General features: G+C 38.9%; 1 protein-coding gene and 1 non-coding gene across 3 annotated transcripts in view; both read right to left on the reverse strand.

The window, feature by feature from the left end:
- Positions 1–20636, reverse strand: part of Gtf2a1 (general transcription factor IIA subunit 1) — a 34671-nt gene extending 14035 nt beyond the window's left edge. Inside the window, exons 1-5 of one of the 2 annotated variants that reach the window (XM_031355443.1) lie at positions 20566–20636; positions 17710–17811; positions 7173–7377; positions 4374–4441; positions 966–1041 (exon numbers count right to left, since the gene is read on the reverse strand). In XM_031355443.1, the coding sequence (XP_031211303.1) occupies positions 966–1041; positions 4374–4441; positions 7173–7377; positions 17710–17811; positions 20566–20595 (481 nt within the window). In that variant the 5' untranslated portion in view covers positions 20596–20636. Of the gene's footprint in view, positions 1–965; positions 1042–4373; positions 4442–7172; positions 7378–13355; positions 13553–17709; positions 17812–20565 lie in introns of those variants that run through there. The other variant, XM_031355444.1, reaches the window with a different exon arrangement.
- On the reverse strand, positions 5492–5634 carry LOC116081360. The gene has a single exon (XR_004114850.1). It is a non-coding gene; the product is annotated as a small nucleolar RNA SNORA79 (small nucleolar RNA).
- Positions 20637–20642: the final 6 nt, after the last annotated feature.

Here is a 20642-nt window from a genome sequence, read left to right on the forward strand (position 1 = left end):
GATCAAAACCCTCGTGTATGTTCCTTTAGATGTGACAGAATCCTTAAGAGTGAGCAAAAACATGCAGCAAGACAAAGTCCTAATTGGTTCCTCAAATTTAGAAATTAACAAACAAAAATAAAAAAGATGTCAGGCAGTGGTGGCGCACGCCTTTAATCCCAGCGCTTGGGAGGCAGAGACAGGCGGATTTCTGAGTTTGAGGCCAGCCTGGTCTACAGAATGAGTTCCAGGACAGCCAGGGCTACACAGAGAAACCCTGCCTCAAAAAACAAAAAACAAAAAAAAAAAAGAAGAAAGAAAGATGATAGAGATTAGCCCAAGTAACAATCTACATGAGTTTTCCAAAAGGTAAGTTTTCTAAAAGATATGATAAAAAATATAGGGGGGCTGGCGAGATGGCTCAGCAGGTAAGAGCACCGACTGTTCTTCCGAAGGTCATGAGTTCAAATCTCAGCAACCACATGGTGGCTCACAACCACCCGTAATGAGATCAGACGCCCTCTTCTGGTGCATCTGAAGACAACTACAGTGTACTTATTTATAAAAAAATAAATCTTTTAAAAAAAAGGAAAGAAAAAAGAAAAATATATTATTAATAAAGAGACTCTACATATAAAAGAATACAATGTGTAAATTCTTCAAGCCCTGTGAAATGTTCAACTTGGTTATCACAAATATCTCATTTAACTCATTTGGCAAGACAGCTGCTTAGTAAAAACAAAATAGCTGAGTATCTATGCACTGCAGCATGACCTTGAACTTCTGATCCCTGGCCAACTCCAAACTGCTGCCATTATATGCTACCAAATCTGGCTACAATTTCCATTTCCTCAACTGTATACTCAAGAAAGATTACAGTTCTCTATTTTATAGTTCTTAAATTATTTAAACAATCTAAATCAAAAGCTAAACCAAGTGTCAGTACTGTCTTCCTTCTTCAGTGACAATAAAGCATTAAGAGTTACCTGAATTCGTGAGTATCTGTTGAACAGGAGTCACCCCTGCAGGGAGTGCCAAGGTGGCAGCTGTAGCAGCAGCACTCTGGAATAATAAAAATAAATAAAAATAAAAACAAAGGAAGAAAAGTCAGAGCTGCGTCTAAGTGCACCTAAGAATTTAGTTCATGCCGGACGGTGGTGGCGCTCACCTTTAATCCCAGCACTTGGGAGGCAGAGGCAGGAGGATTTCTGAGTTCGAGGACAGCCAGGTCTACCGAGTGAGTTCCAGGACAGCCAGGGCTACAACTGTCTTGGGGGAAAAAAAAGACCTTAGTTTATGTGCAGTGCTTTTTTCCAGTACATGGAGGGATTTACTAAAATAGCATTCTAGCAACAAGATTAAGTTCCATGTGGCACAAGGAAGACAACACAACCTAAGTAACAAATTGAAGTATTTCAAGAAAGGAGACATCTAATCATTTAGTTGTTCCCTTAGAGAATTTATTCTAAGTAATCTCATAGGGAAGCAACTCTTGTTCCGAACTCAAGTTCTCCCAGTCTGAGCCTAACCTCTATGTTTTTAGAAATGTATGCTCTAACAGCCTTGTTGCACCATATGAGACCACAATTCCATTATTGCTAAACTATATACTGAGAACCATTTTTTGGTTGCTATCACCCAATTTCATGCTCATCACTGAAGGCCAAAGTCAAATCACCCTTGTTTCTTGGTTTTCTACATTACTACCAAAATCAACAGTCTCCACAAAAAAATGATCTCAGACTTCTTTGGTTTCTGTAACTGGCAATTAGAAGATGCCACATTTTCTAAAAGGAACAGGAACACACTGACACAATAATCCAGACAACATATGCCATAGGTTAAGTATTTCTTAGTCCAGACCTGGGAGCCAGAACTATCTCAACTTCAGATATTTTTCCTAAATTAAGAAATACTTGTACATATACATACATGAGTGCGCACTCACAGGTGCACACACATACACACACACACACGTCCTAGATGTATGAACCCAAAGATCTATCAATGGAATTTTTGATACATACATTTATATATATATATTCTGAATATAATTTCATATTTTAGTACCCTGTAGATTTTTTTCCCTTTTGTTTTTCTTGTATGTAATCCTCTCTTTCCTGGAATTCACTGCTCAGACAACTTGGTCTTCAACTTGAAGTCATTCTCCTGCCTTTGCTTGCCAAGTACAGGGGTCACAGGTATGGACCAACATTCTTGGTCTTTTTTTTTTTATTCTTTAGGACAGGGCCCCACTCCAAGCTGGCCTCAACCAGTAATCCTGCCTCTGCCTCCTGAAGAAAGGGATTACACAGTGCCCTATGACAACCCCAGTGAGACTGAGTTTTGACTGTAATCACTCTACTTACTCCTTCCCAAGATTTTTTTTCTTCTTGCTTGCCCCAAAAGGTTTCTATCACTCTGTTAGCTTAATTTTGTACTTTTAAATATTTTTATGCATCTCACTGTAACTTCATTTAAGTAGCTTTTATTCCATTATGTTTAGATATTCCCTAAGATACACAACCATTAGTTATTGTTTAATTTATAAATTTTTAGGAAACTAACACTTAGATTGAGTTTAAGGAAATAAATATATATGCTTTAGAGAAACTAATGAGAGCAATGAAAATGAGCTCTGTGCAGTTCAGGGAGCAGGAGAGATGGCTTGGTGGTTAAGAGCATTTACTGTCCTTGCAGAGAATTCAGGTTCTATTTATTCCCAGCACCCACGCGGCAGCCCACAACCATCTTCACCCCGAAGTCCACAGGATCTGCCACCCCCTTTTATGCTCCACTGGCACCAGGCAGGCATATGATATACAAGCATACATACATGCAGGCAAGCAGTCAGACACATAGGAAAAAAATAACATTTTTAAACAATACAAATAAATGAAAATAAAAACTGGAGTTGCTAGTATATGAAGTTGAGAGACTGGTGGTACACAGGAGGAAGTCATGTGACTAACAGGTGACCCTGCTTCTTAGACGAATATGGATCACAGCTGCCATTCAGAAAGTCAAAGTACAAATATTTTCATTAAAAACCAAAAAATTCATTGCTAGCAATACTTATACATACCAAGAGACAATTTCAGAAATGATGTTTGGTCCTTAGTAATAATTTTGGTTGATTTTAAAAATGAAATGCCACAACTGAGGCACTACCTCACAATATTTACAGTCTATACACTTTAAGGCAATAAGTCATTCATGGTAAAGTACTACATAAGTGGTGAGACTCTGTTTTCATGTCTCTTTTATATTAAAGATCTGGCGACACATTCTAAGAGCCTGAAGGGCTTCTTTCAGTTCACAGTTAAACACTCTGATATATCTGATGAGAGATAGAAGCCTTAAGTGTGCAAAGTTTAAGAATGTGATATTATGTGCCTGTCCACCAGAAATATAACAAAATTCTACTATAACTCAACTGAATAAAATACATCTTAAGGAATAAATTTAAATATTACAATAAAGCAAACTATGTATTATCCTTAGGTCACAACAAAGATGTAAGTCCTTTTTTTTGGTTTTTCGATATAAGTCTTAGCATATGACTTCAGCAATAGCAGCCTTGAGTTGGGCGTGCTGGAACATGCCTTTAATCCCAGGACTTGGCAGGCAGATCTCTATAAGTTTGAGGATAGCCTGGTGTGAAACCCTGGCTCAAAACAAAACAAAACAAAACAAAAAACAAAAAAGGAAATAGCTTCCTTGAACGCTTCAGTTGACAACCGCATATGTATATGGATAGCACAACTAGATTTAATGGTTTAAAAACAAACAGAAGGTACAAGTTTGCATGAGTGGATAGAAAAGAAGGGGTTCATCTGGAAAGAGTTGGGGTAGGGGTGAGTATGATTAAAATACATTGCATGCAATTCTCAAATAACTAATAAAATTAAATTTTTAAAAAAGAAATAGCTATCTTGAATTGTCCAAAACAGTTAATTTTCAACAAGTTTATAAGCTCAGCCTTCCTGTTCTTACATTTAACTGACCTCCTGACACAGGAGGGCCAGTGTCAGCGTATGTTTGGCTGGTTCCTTACAGCTATGAACTATCCCCCACAAAGGTATTTTTTTAAAAGAAAATTACATAGTTTTATAAACTTTAATGTCTAAGATTAAGCTATCTGATTTGGCCAGGTGGTGGTGGTGCACGCCTTTAATCCCAGCACTTGGGAGGCAGGCGGATTTCTGAGTTCCAGGACAGCCAGGGCTACACAGAGAAACGTTAAAAAAAAAAAAAAAAAAAGCTATCTGATTTGTCATTAACAGCTATTTTGCACAAATCTCCCATAATTCTCAAGTTGTTAAATAACACATAGGAATAACTGCAATTTTAGGTTAAATAAAGCCAATGTAAATGCCATGTTCAAGTCTTACCGTAATACTTGATGCATTCATATGTTGTATCAACTTAGAATCAGGAACAATAACTTGTGGTGCTGTAGCTAAAAAGATAGAAAAAAAGAAAAAAGGTCCATTTGCAAACAAGAGTACTTCAGATCTGCAGGAATGTTATAAAATGCCAAAACCTTTTTCCCTTTTCATGCTTTTGGTGCACTTTCTACTTTAAAATACTCTCAAACTATTTGCTATTTTAGACTTTAAAAAAATTTTTTTCTATGGAAATCAACAGCTAGAATACATTTATTTTATATTGAAAAACATTAATAAAATGACAATACCTTAGTCAGGCATTGCAGTGCATGCTTTTAACTCTAGCAGTCAGGAAACAGAGGCAGACAGATCTCTGAATCCAAGGCCAACCTGGTCTATATAGTAAGGCAGTGTCTAAAAACAAACAAACAAACAAACAAAAATCTACAACATCCTTTTCTAGCAACGTGACTGCTACCACGATCATGGCATTTTAACTATTTGAAAAATAGAGATCAATGGGTTAAAAATGCTTGCTCTATACACCAGGCAGACCTGAGTTAGGATCTCCAGAACACACATAAAAGCCAGCTACACAGCATGAGCACTCTAACACCACTGCTCTATGTAGGAAATGGTGAGCTACCTGGGAGATGAGTCAGAGACAAGAAAGCTCTAAGCCTGAGGACAGCTAGCCTAGTGTACATAGAGGAAAACAACAGAGATCCTGTCTCAAAGTGGAAAGCAAGGATCAACACCTGAAGTTGTCTTCTGACTTCCATGCATGCACCATGGTACATGAGCACCTACATCTACATGTGTGCACACAAACGTTGCACTCAAGTAAGAAACAACAGCAGGGCTGGAGAGATGGCTCAGTGGTTAAGAGCATTGACTGCTCTTCCAGAGGTCCTGAGTTCAATTCCCAGTAATCACATGGTGGTTCACAACCATCTGTAATGGGATCCTATGCCCTCTTCTAGTGTGTCTGAAGACAGCTACAGTGTACTCATATAAATAAAGCTTTAAAAAAGAGAAAGGAAGAGAGAGAGAGAGAGAGAGAGAGAGAGAGAGAGAGAGAGAGAAAGAAAGAACAGCAATGTCAGTTAAAAAACAGAAGTAAATGTTTGACCCCGCAAATTTCAGAGAATACATAGATAATTCCAATATCTTGATAATCTCTGAGTGAAAAAAATCAATTTTAATTTATGATGACCTAAAATCCTAGTGCCATGCCTATAGGCAATAGGAGGAACAGTCATCAAAGATGAAGAGCTGGTGAGATGGCTCAGTGGGCAAAGGCACTTGACACCAAGACCTGAGTGCCATCCTTCGAGCCCACGTGATTGAAGGAGAGAACAGACTCCTGCAAGTTATTCTCTGACTGCCACATGGATATCATGAACCACCACTCCTTCACACACTCTAAATCAAGTAAACGAATCCTTAAAAAAGATATTCAAGATCTATTAGCTGTAAATTTCTGCTACATGTAACTCTTCACTGTGCACTTCACATACTCTCATACGAAGCAAACAAGTCACCCAACAGTTGCCGCCTTAAACTAAGCTTTCATTTACCTCGTTTCCTTTCCAGGCAGTCCATCTAACTACAATATTCAGAAAATTTTGTAACTCAATAGATTTTTGTCGTACAAAAAAACTACGTATGATGGGTTGAGGTCCTTTTTTGTTTTGGGGTTTTTTGAGACAAGTTTTTTCCATGTAGCCCTGGCTGTCCTGGAAATTACTCTGTAGACCAGGTTGGCCTTGAAATCAGAGATCTGCCTGCCTCTGCCTCCTGAGTGCTGGATTTAAAGGTATGGCAAGATTCTTACATCTTTTCAGGGCCCAGATTTTCTTCAACTGTGAAATGGAGCTGATAGCTATTCTGCAAAACTCCAATAAAGGTTAACACATTGGGACCTATAACATGATTTGAATAATGTAAACTATGACAGATTTTTTTCTTTCTTTAAATCAAGCATTAAAAGTTGAACTAAATTTTTACACTACCAAAGTTACAAAATTTCTCCAGTATTGAAGATGCATGAACAAAACAAACATGTTTTTGAAAGAACATGTTTCATAGAGAAAACTACCTTATAATAAATAATGAATCCATTCATAAATAAGTCTGTATAGGTGGGGATTCCCATTTTCTTTTATCTTACACAACATATACAAAGTGTGAGTATGGGTCCTTGCCTCCCTATGTGACACAAGGTTTCTTTGTAGTGTTTCTGGCATATCTAACAGCTTAGCTGGCCCGTAACCTTCTGGGAATCTGTCTCTACTACCTATCTCCCCACAGGGATACAGAACTCCTCCAGCCTTCATGCTCTTGGGACTCTACATCTCTCTACCTGGTCCCTAGCTCAGCTCATTCACATATTATAGCTCCCCTCCCAGGAATGCTCTTCATAAATTCTCCCTTTATTATTTTCTTTTGCTGTTTTTGAGGCAACGTCTCAAGTAGCCCAGGCTTGCTTCCAACTCACTCACTATATAACTAACTGAAGATGACCTTAAATATCTGATCCTGCCTCTTCCTAAATGCTAGGATTACAGACATGCTCCACAATGCCCAGTTATTGTGGTGGTGGGGATTGAACCCAGAGCTTCATGTATGCTAGGCAAGCACTGTACCAGTCAATTGAGAAGAAAAAAAGTGATCAGTATAGATCTCCCAATCCCAGCATCTGTTTAAAAAACTTGGATCCATGAAACTTAAAAGTTAAAGGACTACTTTGAAAAGGCAAGTGTAATTTGTAAGCCACAGTAGGGACTCGAGCCTTCTCACCTGGCTGTGAGGCAGGAATAAGGACCTGTTGGGTCTGCGCTTGCTGAGGTACCGTCTGCTGAGGCTGAGCTTGCTGGTGGTGGTGGTGGTGGTGATGCTGCTGCTGCTGGGATTGATGCTGCTGCTGAACTTGCAACAAAAGCTGCTGTTCTTCTGAATGAAATCCATCGACTGCCCTAGACTGCATTAGTTTATTCTCCCACAACTAAGACAAAGAACAGTAAGGACTTCTCAGTGACTTAAAGAAAACTCTGGACATATAGACAAAACATTAAGTTATTAGGTATTTGTAAATTTCTTCCAGAAATAATACAATCACACACACACACACACACACACACACACACAAATTGCCCAATTTTTATATAAGGAAAATAAACCTTAATCAAATCTCATGTTTACTGTACGGAAGAATTTTTTTTGGGGGGGGGTTCGAGACAGGGATTCTCTGTGTAGCCCTGGCTATTCTGGAATTCATTCTGTAAACCAGGCTGGCCTCGAACTCAGAAATCCACCTGCCTCTGCCTCCCAAGTACTGGGATTAGGCACGCACCACCACTGCCCAGCTGGAAGAAAATTTTTTTACATTCCAAGAAACTTTCTAAAGTAATTCCTCAGTTAGCAGGTATTATTTCAGAGTTCCCAGAGTTGATCCCAGAATTATCACAGCCTCTTATTTCAAAATCATTAAACTGCTTTTATGGAACTTTGCTCAATACAAATTTTCTCTCTCTTCAATAGGAGTCAAAAGGAGAAATATTCATTCATCTGTCCTCAGTGAGAATTATGAGAAATAAAGGCATTCTAATTAAGATAGGCCAACTTCCTTTCTACTTATTTAACCTTTTAAGTTAAAGAAATGAGGCTGAAATGGCCATCCCAATCCTCTACCCCTCTTGAAATGTCCCTTCTTCTAATATGAAGATTAACAATCACTTTCTGCTTAGTCACTTCTATAAGCTGAACATATCTAACCTAAAAACTCAAAATCTGTGATGTTCTAAAATCTATACCTTTTTGACTCCTGAAAGGATATCACCATGGGAAAATTCTACCTGATGAAATTTTATTTTATGCACAAAACCATTAAAATAGTGTGTAAAATTAATTCCTAGTAATGTATAAAAAGTGTATGTGAAACACAAGAGAATTTCACTCCTTATTATATACAAGTATTTCAAAGTCTGAAAAAATGCAAAAAGAGAACATTTCTACGTTGGTGAGGGATACCCAATTTGTCTTTTCTCATTTCACCACAGGCTAAGTTCTATAATGGGAGAAGAGAGGGAGAGCCACCCAAAAGAGAGGAAATGAAGACATTTCCAACTATTTCATTCTTCACATAACATTATTTGCTTTCTCCTATGTTTAATGTTTAAAGTTTCACTCCTATAAGAAATTATCCAAGAAAGTAAAATTGTGCCTCTAAAATGCAAAGAAAACAGTCTGGTCAGTTTTATACTCAGGCATTTGTGTAAACATTCTGTTTTGAAGTGCAGGACCGGCTCCTGAGCTATCACTAACTCAGAGGTTTCTTCAGGATCCTTTCAGAGGCTCCCTCTCTACATGCCCTAGATTTAGGACTAGCTGCTCCAACAATTGCAGCGTCTGTTAGTAGTGTTCTGAAGAATGAAGTAAGAGGCAGGTTCACAGTAGAACTACTTCCCTAGCAAGCCCAATACTTATATGCCTGAAATCTATACTTACAAAATACTAACCTCTATTCATGGTTATCAGAGTTTAAAGTCAGTGATCACTGAATGCTGCTGGCTGCTATTACTAATCCAGTAGTGGCTTTAATTATGTAATAGCATTACATCAGAGGCTGGAAAACCAGTTAATCCTGGTTTGTCTACTAATGTGACTCAATCATGTAACATTCTTACACATTTTCCTCATCTAAAATTAAAGGAAAATTCATTTAGATTATTTTTAAACTAATTATTATAACAGAGGCTTTTATAAACCCCACACTAAAAGCAACTTCCTGGAGCAACACAGTAGTACTTCCTAAGAGTCCAAATTTTATCTGGCTGATCTCTGCAAAGAGAGACAGAGACAGAGGAGAGGAAGGGAGGGAGGGAGACAGGTGGGGGAGAACCAACGCCCACATCTATCACCTAACCTCCACACTCACATGGTGGGACATACATATGCACACCTATGTGCAAACACACAGACAAAATACATTTTTTTCTTTAAAAAAATCAAAATATGACGTAAAAGAACTGTCAGTGTTTAAGAAACTATTTTTTAAACCAGGCATAGTGGCACACACCTTTAATCACAGCACTTGAGCTAGGCGGTGATGGTGCATGCCTTTAATCCCAGCACTTGGGAGGCAGAGACAGGCGGATTTCTGAGTTCGAGGCCAGCCTGGTCTACAGAGTGAGTTCCAGCACAGCCAGGGCTACACAGAGAGACCCTGTCTCAAAAAAAAAAAAAAAAAAAGTCACAGCACTTGGAAAGCAAAGGCATGTAGATTTCTATGAGTTCAGGGCCAGCCTGATCTACATAGTTCCAGAGATCCTGCCTCAAGATGGGGAAAGAATTTTACAGCAGAATTTTCTAATTGAGGAGGTGATGAAGAAGATCCAAACTAGTTCTTAAAGTACATTTACATTTTCTAACAGTGTTTAATTCCCAACCCATCATAGGTTTAAATTAAAAAAAAAAAAAAAAGATTTATTATTTGTTCGTGTGTAAATGCATATCACATGCTTGTGTATGCCCTCACTAACCAGAAGAGGGTGTAGAATCTCCTGGAACTGGAGTTACAGGCAGCTGTGAGCTGGCTGTAGGTTCTAGGAACAGAACTCTATGTTCTGTGTGCAGATGACTGAGCCATCTCTCTTAACCCCTCTTCAACTTTCCTAAAGTCAATGTTTTATGGTTATTACCATCAATTGGTTGTGAGCCTGTCATTCCAACGATGCCTCTATGATAAACAGAAATATTGGCAACATGTAATGTGCAGCTGAGTACATGTTCTACTCCCCTACTTCCTCCTGTCACAGACCTAGCAATCAAAATTCATAACTGAGAATGTTCACAGTAGTAAGAGTGCCTGCCCAGTTAGTTTGAAATGAGGATCACAAATCCAGAACCACAAGAAAAATAAAGACAGAAGAGAGGGAGGGGAGGAGCTGGCAGCTATACAAGAGGAGGAGAGCTGATTCTGAGTGGGATCCCAGACTTCACCTATCGGCAGGTTAAGTAAGAAGTGAGCCATTATAACGAATTATCTGGGTTATTTTGTGATGTTTGCAAAAGTAACTATAGTAGTATTAAAGTCTAAGTCAATGCTTTTCAAATAGAGGACGTCAACCTATTAGTGGTTCATAAAAAGTCCATGTTGAGCCAGGTGTGGTTGTGCATGCCTTTAATCACAGTACTCAGGATACAGAGGCAGGCAGATCTGTGAGTCTGAGGCCAGCCTGGTCTATTTAAGTCCAGGACACAGAGAAACCCCATCTGGGGACGGGGGTGGGGGGGTCAATGCTGAATTTTTTTATGATATCAAACTGAAATGAAAATGTAACAGAAATTAGTTTCTGTGTTTTTATTTGGGTTATACAGTATACATAAAAGCCTAAGAAACATTATTTTCTGCACTGTTAATGGATTAACTCTCTAAAGTTTGCAAACACATCTTCTACTTAACTATAATAATCTGTAAACTATATTAATTATAGACATCAAGTATATTAATCTGCATAATCTATAGATTATATGATATATGTATATAACCAATAATAAAGTCACCCTTATATATGTGAAAATAGCCCACATCCCAATTGGAAGTCTAAAACCACACCTGACTCAAATATGATCTTTTTCTCTACACACCTACATACCCATGACAAAAGTTTAATTTGCAAATTATATACAGTGCAATAAAACAGAACTATAAGGATATTCTGTGATAAGAAGCTGTGTTTGTGGTCTCTTTCTCAAAGAACCTTACTGAATGTTTGCAGCTTCTCATGGGGATATGAAATACAACGTCTATGTGATAAGATTTAAGTCAAGTAATGACTCATAAATGGAGACTATACAACTGGTTGGGGAGATTTCATCTTTCTGGTTAGAATGCACACAACCTACAACTCACAAATTGCTTATTTCTAGATTACTTCACTTAATATTATTTTCTAATAAAGCCGACCAAGGGTAACCAAAACATCAAAAATCTAGATCAGGGATCTGAAGAAAAGGCTTAATAGTTAAAAGCACTTGCTGCTCTTTCAGAGGTCCCTGCTTCAATTACCAGTACTCACACAAGAGCTCTCTCAATAATCTGTGTAACCCCATTTGAGGAAATCTAATGCCATCCACTGGCCTCCACAAACACCAAGCACAAACATGGTGCAGACATACATGCAAGCAAAACACCCACACACATTTAAAAAAAAAAAGTTTTAAAGAAGAACTGTAGCTAAGGGGAAACTAGTACACTATTTTTAAAGACAGCAGCTTGGGCCCATTCTACTACCCCATTTCGTCAGACTCTGGAGCAGAGCCTTAGTATGGCCTACTTGCCAGACTAGCTGCTACTGTTACTGGTACTGATTTCTTACACACTAAGCTACTTTCTGTTAAATAACCCTAGACTATTCCATAATTCTTGATATGCAGTTTCTAAAATGAAACATATCAAAGTTCCATAGCCCCAAAGAAAGGCATTCATTTATTAGGCTGGGTATACTGATGCATGTCTTTAATCTGAAGCACTTGGAAGACAGAGACAGAGGCAGGTGGATCCATTTTCAAGGCCACCCAGGGCTCCAAAGGTAGACCCTGGTTTGCCATTGGGTTTTCAGTTTTCTTTTCTTCAGTAGCACAAGTTATTTACTCCCTGTGCTATTAGTGACAGTTCTACTTTTGAATGAATTCCTTCATGAAGACATTATTTTATTTGGGAACTTAATAGATAACTAGGATTTTACCAGCTATTTAGTATTAAATGTAAAGAAAGACTGTAAAAATAAACTAATGTTTATTAAAATTCTGTTTTCTGTATAGGATGTTACTGGCATTTTAGGCAGAGCACATCTGTAACATACGGGATGGTCCCACAGGAAATGCAACATTCCTAGACCTTGCCTACTAAATGACAAAGGTATTGGCTAGTTTTGACACATGAACATGGTCCCACATACTGCTAAAAGTTCTGCAGGGGTTGGGCTAGTCAATCAAGAATCAGAACTTAGCAATCATAAATGTTATGGTAACTTAACAAATACAAAAATAATACCATATAACTAAGCACCAGACTTATACCATCAAGTAAAATTTGATTTATTCACTCATTGTTTATATTTTACTTTCATTTTTAAAAAGGTTCATGCACACAACTGCTTTGCCAGCGTGTATTTAGATTCCCTGGAAATGGGAGTTATGGATGGCTGTGAGCCTCCATGTGGATACTAAGAACTGAATACAGATCCTCTGTAAGAGCAACAAGTGCTCTTAACTGTTCAACAATCTCTTCAATTTCACTTCTCCACAATTTTAACTTTATCAAAAATTCTAGGTTCTAAATGTCAGCTGTTAAAATAATGTTACACTGTTTTGGCAACAGTAAAGCTGAATTAGGAATACTGAATTGTTAAGTGTTTCTTTGCTTAGAAAGTTAGAAGAGTTCTTTTTATTTTATTTACTCCCTTTCCCACAAGTAAACTATTAATTCTGGCATATCCAAACCTCAGCAATTTTTGCCTAGGTATCTAAAATTGACGTGACAAATATTCAGCTTCTGGGGCTGGAGAGGTGGCTTAGCAGTTAAGAGCACCAACTGCTCTTCCAGAGATCCTGAGTTCAATTCCCAGTAACCACATGGTGGCTCACAACCATCTGTAATGGGGTTTGATACCTGCTTCTGATATATCTGAAGAGAGCAATGGTATATTCATACACATAAAATAAATAAATCTTGAAAAAAAAATTCAGCTTCTGTTCTCAAAAAGACTGAGGCGTACAACTGTGCTACTGAGACAGTCTAATAACTAAATTTTAATTCTGTAGAGGTAAGTACATTTATAGACATTATCACCTCCTTTAAAGAAAAAGAACCTGAGGAACAAGAAGTTAGGCAAATTATCCAAGATCAACAAAGAACAGAAGGCAAAAGTAGGACGATTACAAGGCACAAGTCTAAGGCAGTGTCCCTGAGCGACCCACCTGGTACTGTCCTTGCCTTGTCCTAATGTTCCTCAGCTCTCATAGAACCAGTTCCTTTGTCTATTTTGTTTCATTTGCTGTTTGGGGAAGCTGGGTTCCCTAACATCTTTTGGAAGCTCTGAAATAAAATTACTTGTACACTTTATCCAGAAGCTGGGTACTTTGTAGAAACAGGAGAATCATTTAAAACTTCTAGCCCGACCCACTGCTAGAGAATGGGCACTTCACAGTTTGAGTCTAAAGTAAATTCTGATCATCCTTTGACAAGGGCACTTAAGTAAAAGATGGTAGAAATGTGAATTTAGGTTTTTTAATCTCATGGCACACCTAGGCTGTCACATTTCCACTACCTAGTAGCTAAATGTTCTTGACAGAAAGCAGGTAATTATTCAACTTATAGTTTAGGTAGGTATTTATATCAGTGTATCAAGTATCTATGTATAATTGGGGTATATTTAGAACAGTGGTTCTCAACTTGTGGTGTTTCTGCTACCACTTCCTTAGGGAGATTAGCAATAACAACATTTCTGAACACAACTAAAGGGTGCAACTGGCAGAACATTCTATATGTAGCTATTAACCAATCAGTCCAACATGTCAAATGCACCAAAGTTTAGGGACTAAGCTAGAGGCATATAACCTCTATCAGCACAGACTCAAAGGGTTAAGGAGTCTCAGTGACTCAGTGGCACAGCACTGGCCTGGCTTGTACAAGGCTCCCGGTCTGATAGAGAATGATGGAGGGTGAGGGGGTGAGACTAGGGGCTCAAAATCGCATGCCTTATGTATTGAGTTGTGCTTCTTATTTAGACATAGGTAGCTCTGACAGTTTTGGTTTATCATTCACTTTTGAGCTTTTGTTTCACAGTTTGCTTTGGTTTTTTTTTTTGAGACAGCCTCACTATGTACCCTCACACTGTGCCAATTCTCTTACTTTCCCTTCCTTAGTGGTTCATTATTTACTTTGAAGAGGACTTCTAAAGCATCATTCCCATCCAGTCACATGTCAATACACACTCATTTAAATATAGACTCCCCAGCTCCCAAAATTTACACACATGTTAAGTGAGCTCTTACATGTCAGGAACTCATCTAAATAACTGGGCTGGGTTTGTTTTGTTTATTTTAAATGACATGTCCTACAGTATCTAGTTAATCTTTAAACTATATGCATTCTCACAATGCATCTTAGTTCATCATCTAATTTACCACTGTATCTGATAGCCTTAGCAACCTTAATAATGTGTCAAACAGTTACAAAAGGAGAAGGGTCAGAGCTAACTCATAAAGTCCATTATAAATCACAAAACACAAAATGGATATTAACCTTGTTAGCAAGAAAATCTGAATAGCTCAATGTGCTAATAACCACTAGGGTATGTAGTGATTTAAATTTAAATTAAATAAAATTAACAAAAATGTATTCCTCAGTTCTTCTAATCACATTACAAATGTGTCTGTGCACCAGATGACAGCCACAGAGCACTTCCATCACTGCAGAAAGCCCTAGACAAGGCTAGTGCCTAACTTAGATCTAGGGCACATTCTGAAAATTCTAATGAGGTCCTGAAGAAATTTAGCCCAGAGAATTAGGTTCATTCTCATCTAACAGCTTTAACTCTTAGTACAACCCAAGGTATAAGAGTATGCCCCACTTAACAAAGCCACACGTTATAAAGCAGTTCAGCTAAATATTTAACTGAGTGCCAGCCACAGAGACCAAGAATTACAGTAGAAACTCAAGATTAACTGTTGAGTTACTTTCAAATGTAAGAAACATGCAAATTTAGACACCTGATTTTTCCAAGTCAATTTAATTTCTTTGACTACAATGTTTAACAGCTACAGGGACCAGTCAGAAGATAGAATTCTCCAAACTGTCAACCTACAAAGCAAGAGAAAATAATAAAAACCCCAGATTGGGGCTGGAGAGATGGCTCAGTGGTTAAGAGCACCGACTGCTCTTCCAGAGGTCCTGAGTTCAAATCCCAGCAACCACACGGTGGCTCACAACCATCTGTAATTGGATCTGATGCCCTCTTCTGGTGTGTCTGAAGACAGCTACAGTGTATTTATACGTAATAAATAAATCTTTAAAAAAAAAAGATTGACCCACACCATAATCAACTAAAATTTTTAGGGCTTATTTCTGTACCTCTAGAAATTGTATCTTTTACATAATGTCACAGAAAAGACAACTACTGAGTGCAGCAAAGTGTTAAACATTCCCCAGTACACAAAGGACCAAGATAAGCTTGTCTATTGTCTACTCTTCATATAATTACATACTTTATGTTGTTCCCTTGTTGTTCCAAACCCTATTTCAAATGAGGCATTCTACAACTTTTATCTTTAAGCGTTCCATTTCTCTCCCATTTTCTTATCCTTCATGTAATGTAGATACACTATGCTATTCCATGCTCTTACTACTCTTGTTTCATAAGAGGCATTCTAACACCTGTATCTTTGAGCATTAATAACATCTGTATTTCTCTCCAGGTAGGTGTTTCTCATTTCACTGAAACTTACATTTTTTTTCCTTTCTTACATTGGCAAACTTTTATCGAATATTCTAGAAGTTGTTCAAAGGTGCTTAAACATATTAAGACTTATCACCACACTAAAACTCAGACTTTATTTAAAATGAGTACTAAATTCTAGCTTCTACATCTGAATGGAGAAGACCACAGCTAATGTTCCCTACCACTTATTCACACACTTTAAGCACAGCTATAAAGAAGCTGCTCCCGAGCTGGAGAGATGGCTCAGCAGGTAAAAGCACTGACTGCTCTTCCAAAGGTCCTGAGTTCAATTCCCAGTAACCACATGGTGGCTCACAACCATCCCTAATGAGATCTGATGCCCTCTTCTGGTGTGTCTAAAGACAGCTACAGTGTACTTTCACATAATAGTAAATAAAAATCTTTAAAGAAAAAAAAAAGTTGCTCCCAACTTCTAAACCAAGTTATAATAATGTCTTCTGACCTCAGGCCCATTTATCTTTTTAATTTTTTATCATTTTGAGTATGTATGATGGGGATTGTATACATGCCAAAGCACAAATCAGAGGACAACTTTAGAAAGTCAGCTTCTGATCCATTTATCTCTTTCCAAAAATTACTGAGGACTTCAAAAAAAAAAAAAAAAAATCGAGATACTTTTAATGTTCATATTTTAAAATAAAAAGTCTAGGTTTGCATAAATGATACCAATCTCTCCAGAATTAACTGGAACAAAAAAAGCTGAAAAGACTTAAAAAAGCTGGATTTCCCATCTGCCTCTGCATTTCACTGGTTTTGGTTCAAGGGTAGGAAGAAAAATGTCTCATACAGTTACACAATTGAGAAAACAAATGATATTTTAAAATATTAAAAGTTCAGCAATATATATTCTCAACCTGCACACTGTTCTGTTAGAATGGTGGGTCTTCCAACAATCATTAAAAATCAAGTGTGCAGATCTTTTGAACGTTCACACACTTCACTATGCAGCAGAGTATATACATTTTTAGAATAGTCATCAGCACAGCAAATAAACCTACAGGAACTCTGCTGCACATGATCAGAATCTAAAAGAAAGGTATGGTAAGCACTGGGCATTTAACTTGTTGAACTTAGCTAGGTGCCTACATGAATGTCTGTGCACCACTTGTGTGCTGATTCATGACTGTGGAGGCCAAAAGAGGACATCTCCTGGACTGTATTACAGACCATTGTGAGCCACCATGTGGGTGCTATGAATCGGTGCTGTGAATCGATCCCAGTTCCTCTGGAAGAACAGCCAGAGCTCTTAAGCACTGAGCCATCTCTCCAGTGCCCACACAAATGCCATTTAAAAAATCTAAGTATTTATGCATAAACCTAGAAGGAAAAACTAGCTCTCAATGTTTAATACATAAAAGGAGCATTCAGTATACATAAAAAGATTTTACAATCTAGTACTTACATTCTTTTATCAAGCATTTGTTCAACCCCTCCAACATAAACAAATTTTAGATTACAAATATAGTAAGAATACAAAAAATTAAGTACTATATTACTGACATGTTAAGCAACTGGACAATACAATATCGCATGTGAACAATATTATTAGGCATTTTGATAGGCATTCTCTATACTTACTATACTTAATCCTAAGAACAATCACCCAGTAAGTCTGTACTACCAATTCCTATGTTATAGGGAAGGGAGCTGAACTATGTTATCTACCTACCCAGTTAGAGGAAGTATAGAAGGCACAGTTGAGGCTTAATACCCTTCACTACACTATACTGTCTCTCCTTAAAGTCAAACATTCATCCTATAGAAAAGTTTACTTATTACTGAAATATTCTTTTAAAAAGAGACAAACTCACAGTTTTTAGTTCCATCAGGACCTGTTCATCCACTCCATCATCCAGAAAAATGTCTCGAACGTCATTAATAACATCTTCAATCACAGATCTATACAATTTAGGCTTTAAGGAAAAAATAAGATTCAATAAAAGACTGATTTCAAAAATTTTAACAGGCCTTGAGAAATCCTTAAATAAAATAACTAGTCATTAAATACAGGCCATTTGGCCAACTGTCTAAAATTTATTTTAAATTGTGACTTTAAAGATACTGCAATTCTAAGCCAGGCTTATCACTCTGGAGGCAGAGACAGGAGGACATCAGAGTTCCAGGCCAGCCTGATCTATATACAGAGACCTGTCTTCAAAACAAAAACACGCATTTTACCCTCATTAAACTAAATATGACGACAACATATTAGTCCATAAACCAAAGTTCTTTATGCACAGTCAACACAAATTCCAGTTCTAATTTCCTTGTGACCAAAATGTCAAACATCATGATTTATTAATAGTTCAGTTACTCCTGGTTCCTACTAGCAGTGCTTGATTTAACACCTGTCCCATCTCAGAACCTTTCCAATTCTTAGATTTTGGGAAACTTTTTGTTCACTAGTCATCTTCTGATCATATCCAGCAGTCTCATCAGTATTTGATTATACAAAAATGACCTTGTTTTTTTTCCTTGCCCTGGTCTGTACCTTCAAGCTACACCACTAATTACATTGGCCATGTAATTTTAAATTGGTAGGATAAATTTCCAGCAAACCAGATGTTCTAATGTTTCTGAAATCAGTTACCCTAAAACCCTTCAACACTGCAGCAGAAAATTCCATTCTTTTGCTACTATTTAATCAGTCAGGAAGCAGCCTACAATTTGACCGGTTCAGAAGCAGTATTATTGAAGAAAAAAGAAAAATGCTTAAATTCTAAACTTCACTTGAGCTGGCTTTTGTCTTTATTGCATACAAGGTCATTTACATCTGTCCTTTTAAAACAGTATTCCAAACTCTGACAAATTAGAGACTGCCTGTAGCATTGTCAAGTGAAATTATGTTAATATATTAATATTATTAACTGAAAGGCTCCTTTTAGAAGGTGCTAATTTTTTGGCACAATATTAGGTAACCTAGGTGGATTTTTATACTAGATACCGGTTTAGCCGCTGGTAAAATTAAAACCACCACTTAACCTTTAATTCTTAAAACTCAGTTTAGGCTATATCTCTTCACTTTTTCTACATACACATCAATCAATGGATTGTAAGCACAGATCTCACAGGAACGCTTTCAGTCAGTGTTTCTTTGAAAAGCTTGGGTATTAAGAAAACACTACCAAACTCAAGTCCTCTTCGGGAAACATTTAACGTACAACGTATTTTTTAAAAGCACCGTATCTTCTCGGGGAGGTGGGGGGGAGGACCGACATCCTATCTGATCTAAAACGATTTAAGACTAAACTCTATTTTAAAAAAAAAGGGGGAGGGAGGGAAAAAGAACAAAACGAGGCTGTAATTCTGGCCTACTTCCCACTACAAACAAAGGCAGTACACTCTAGTTGCCACAGCAAAACACTCGGGTTCGTGACTACAGCCTCTCGGCACCGGAGCGAAATTTCGGCGTGAAGGGAGCCTAGAAATAAATGGAGCTCCGCACGCCGGCGCCTCTCGCCTCGGGAGCACGCACCTCCCAGCCCCGCGCTCAGCAGCTCTCACTATTTAAAGCCGGATCTGGTGTTTAAATGGAGAGGCGGTGACGTAGGCCTGAAAAGCACCTTCCCATCCTGGCAGAGTCTATATTAGAGAGCGGCAATGGCTCTATATAAACAGGGCAGCCAAAGGGAGGAGGACCACAAGGCGCAGGCACTGAAAAGCAGGGTAAGCGGCCGCAGCCATGATGGATCGACCCGAGTCGCCAACGGTACAGTGTCGGGCAGCCTCAGGCTGCTCTGCGGCGTTTGGGACCGGGCAAAAAACAAACAAACAAAAAACAAAAAAAAAAAAAACATAACAAAACCAAAGAAACAAACAAACAAAAACAAAACAAAAATTGTGTTTTATTGTAATAAAAAGAATCGAGAGTTGGGGTGGCCTAGTGATCACATTGCGTTGGGGACTCTTTTTAAAAGGTTATTTTTTTATGTGACTGCTTTTTGCAAACCTACGTGATCGCAAGTAACCAAAAAGAAAAAAGAAAGAAAAGAAAAAAAAAGGGGGAGCAGCTGGAAGAAGTAGGCAAATTTCAAGGCAAAAGCGGGGACTCTTGGGCCACTCACTGTAGGCTTTGTTTGTTCTGGTGCTTTTGCTAGTCGGGAGATACCGCGGGGGTTTTGCTTCCCCTTCGCCATTTTTACCCACTGGGGAGGAACCGAGATAAGTGCTTTCCAACCTTCATTTTTTTTTCTTGTCTTTTTTTTTTCTTTCCTTTTTTTTCCTCTCGGAGGAAATTAGTAAAACCGGCCCCAATGGAGGCTTCCCAAAGAACCACCTCCAGAGAGCCCCCGAAGGCACGTCCGGCCTTGGCAGCGTCCGAGCGGCTCCCCAGACGCGGGGCTCGACCCGCAGCCGCTCGTGGAGGGAACTGGCCGGGTCCGGGTCCCGCGTGGAGCCGCCGGCCGCCTGTCCGCGCCCCGGGGTCGGCAGCCAGGGCCCAACGGCCTGCGTGGCCCGCCCCGCGGCGCTCCCGACCTGGGCCCCGCCGCCCTCCTCCCGCCAGCCCGCGGCGCCCCCCCGCCCGGCCCGCGGCGGGCAGCGGCGGTGGAGGGCGGAGAGGGACCGGGTCGGGAGCGCCGCCTCGCCCGGGCCCGCCCCCGCCCGGCCGTTGCCTGCCGCCGCCGGAACCTTCGCAGCCCCCGCCGGCCACCGCACCACGTCCTTACCACGGTGTTTGTGTTTGCCGAGTTCGCCATTTCCACACACAACACAAACAAGAGGGAACGAGATATAAAGGAGGAAA

Source organism: Mastomys coucha, unplaced genomic scaffold (genome assembly GCF_008632895.1).
Source record: "Mastomys coucha isolate ucsf_1 unplaced genomic scaffold, UCSF_Mcou_1 pScaffold6, whole genome shotgun sequence".
Lineage (NCBI taxonomy): Eukaryota > Metazoa > Chordata > Mammalia > Rodentia > Muridae > Mastomys > Mastomys coucha.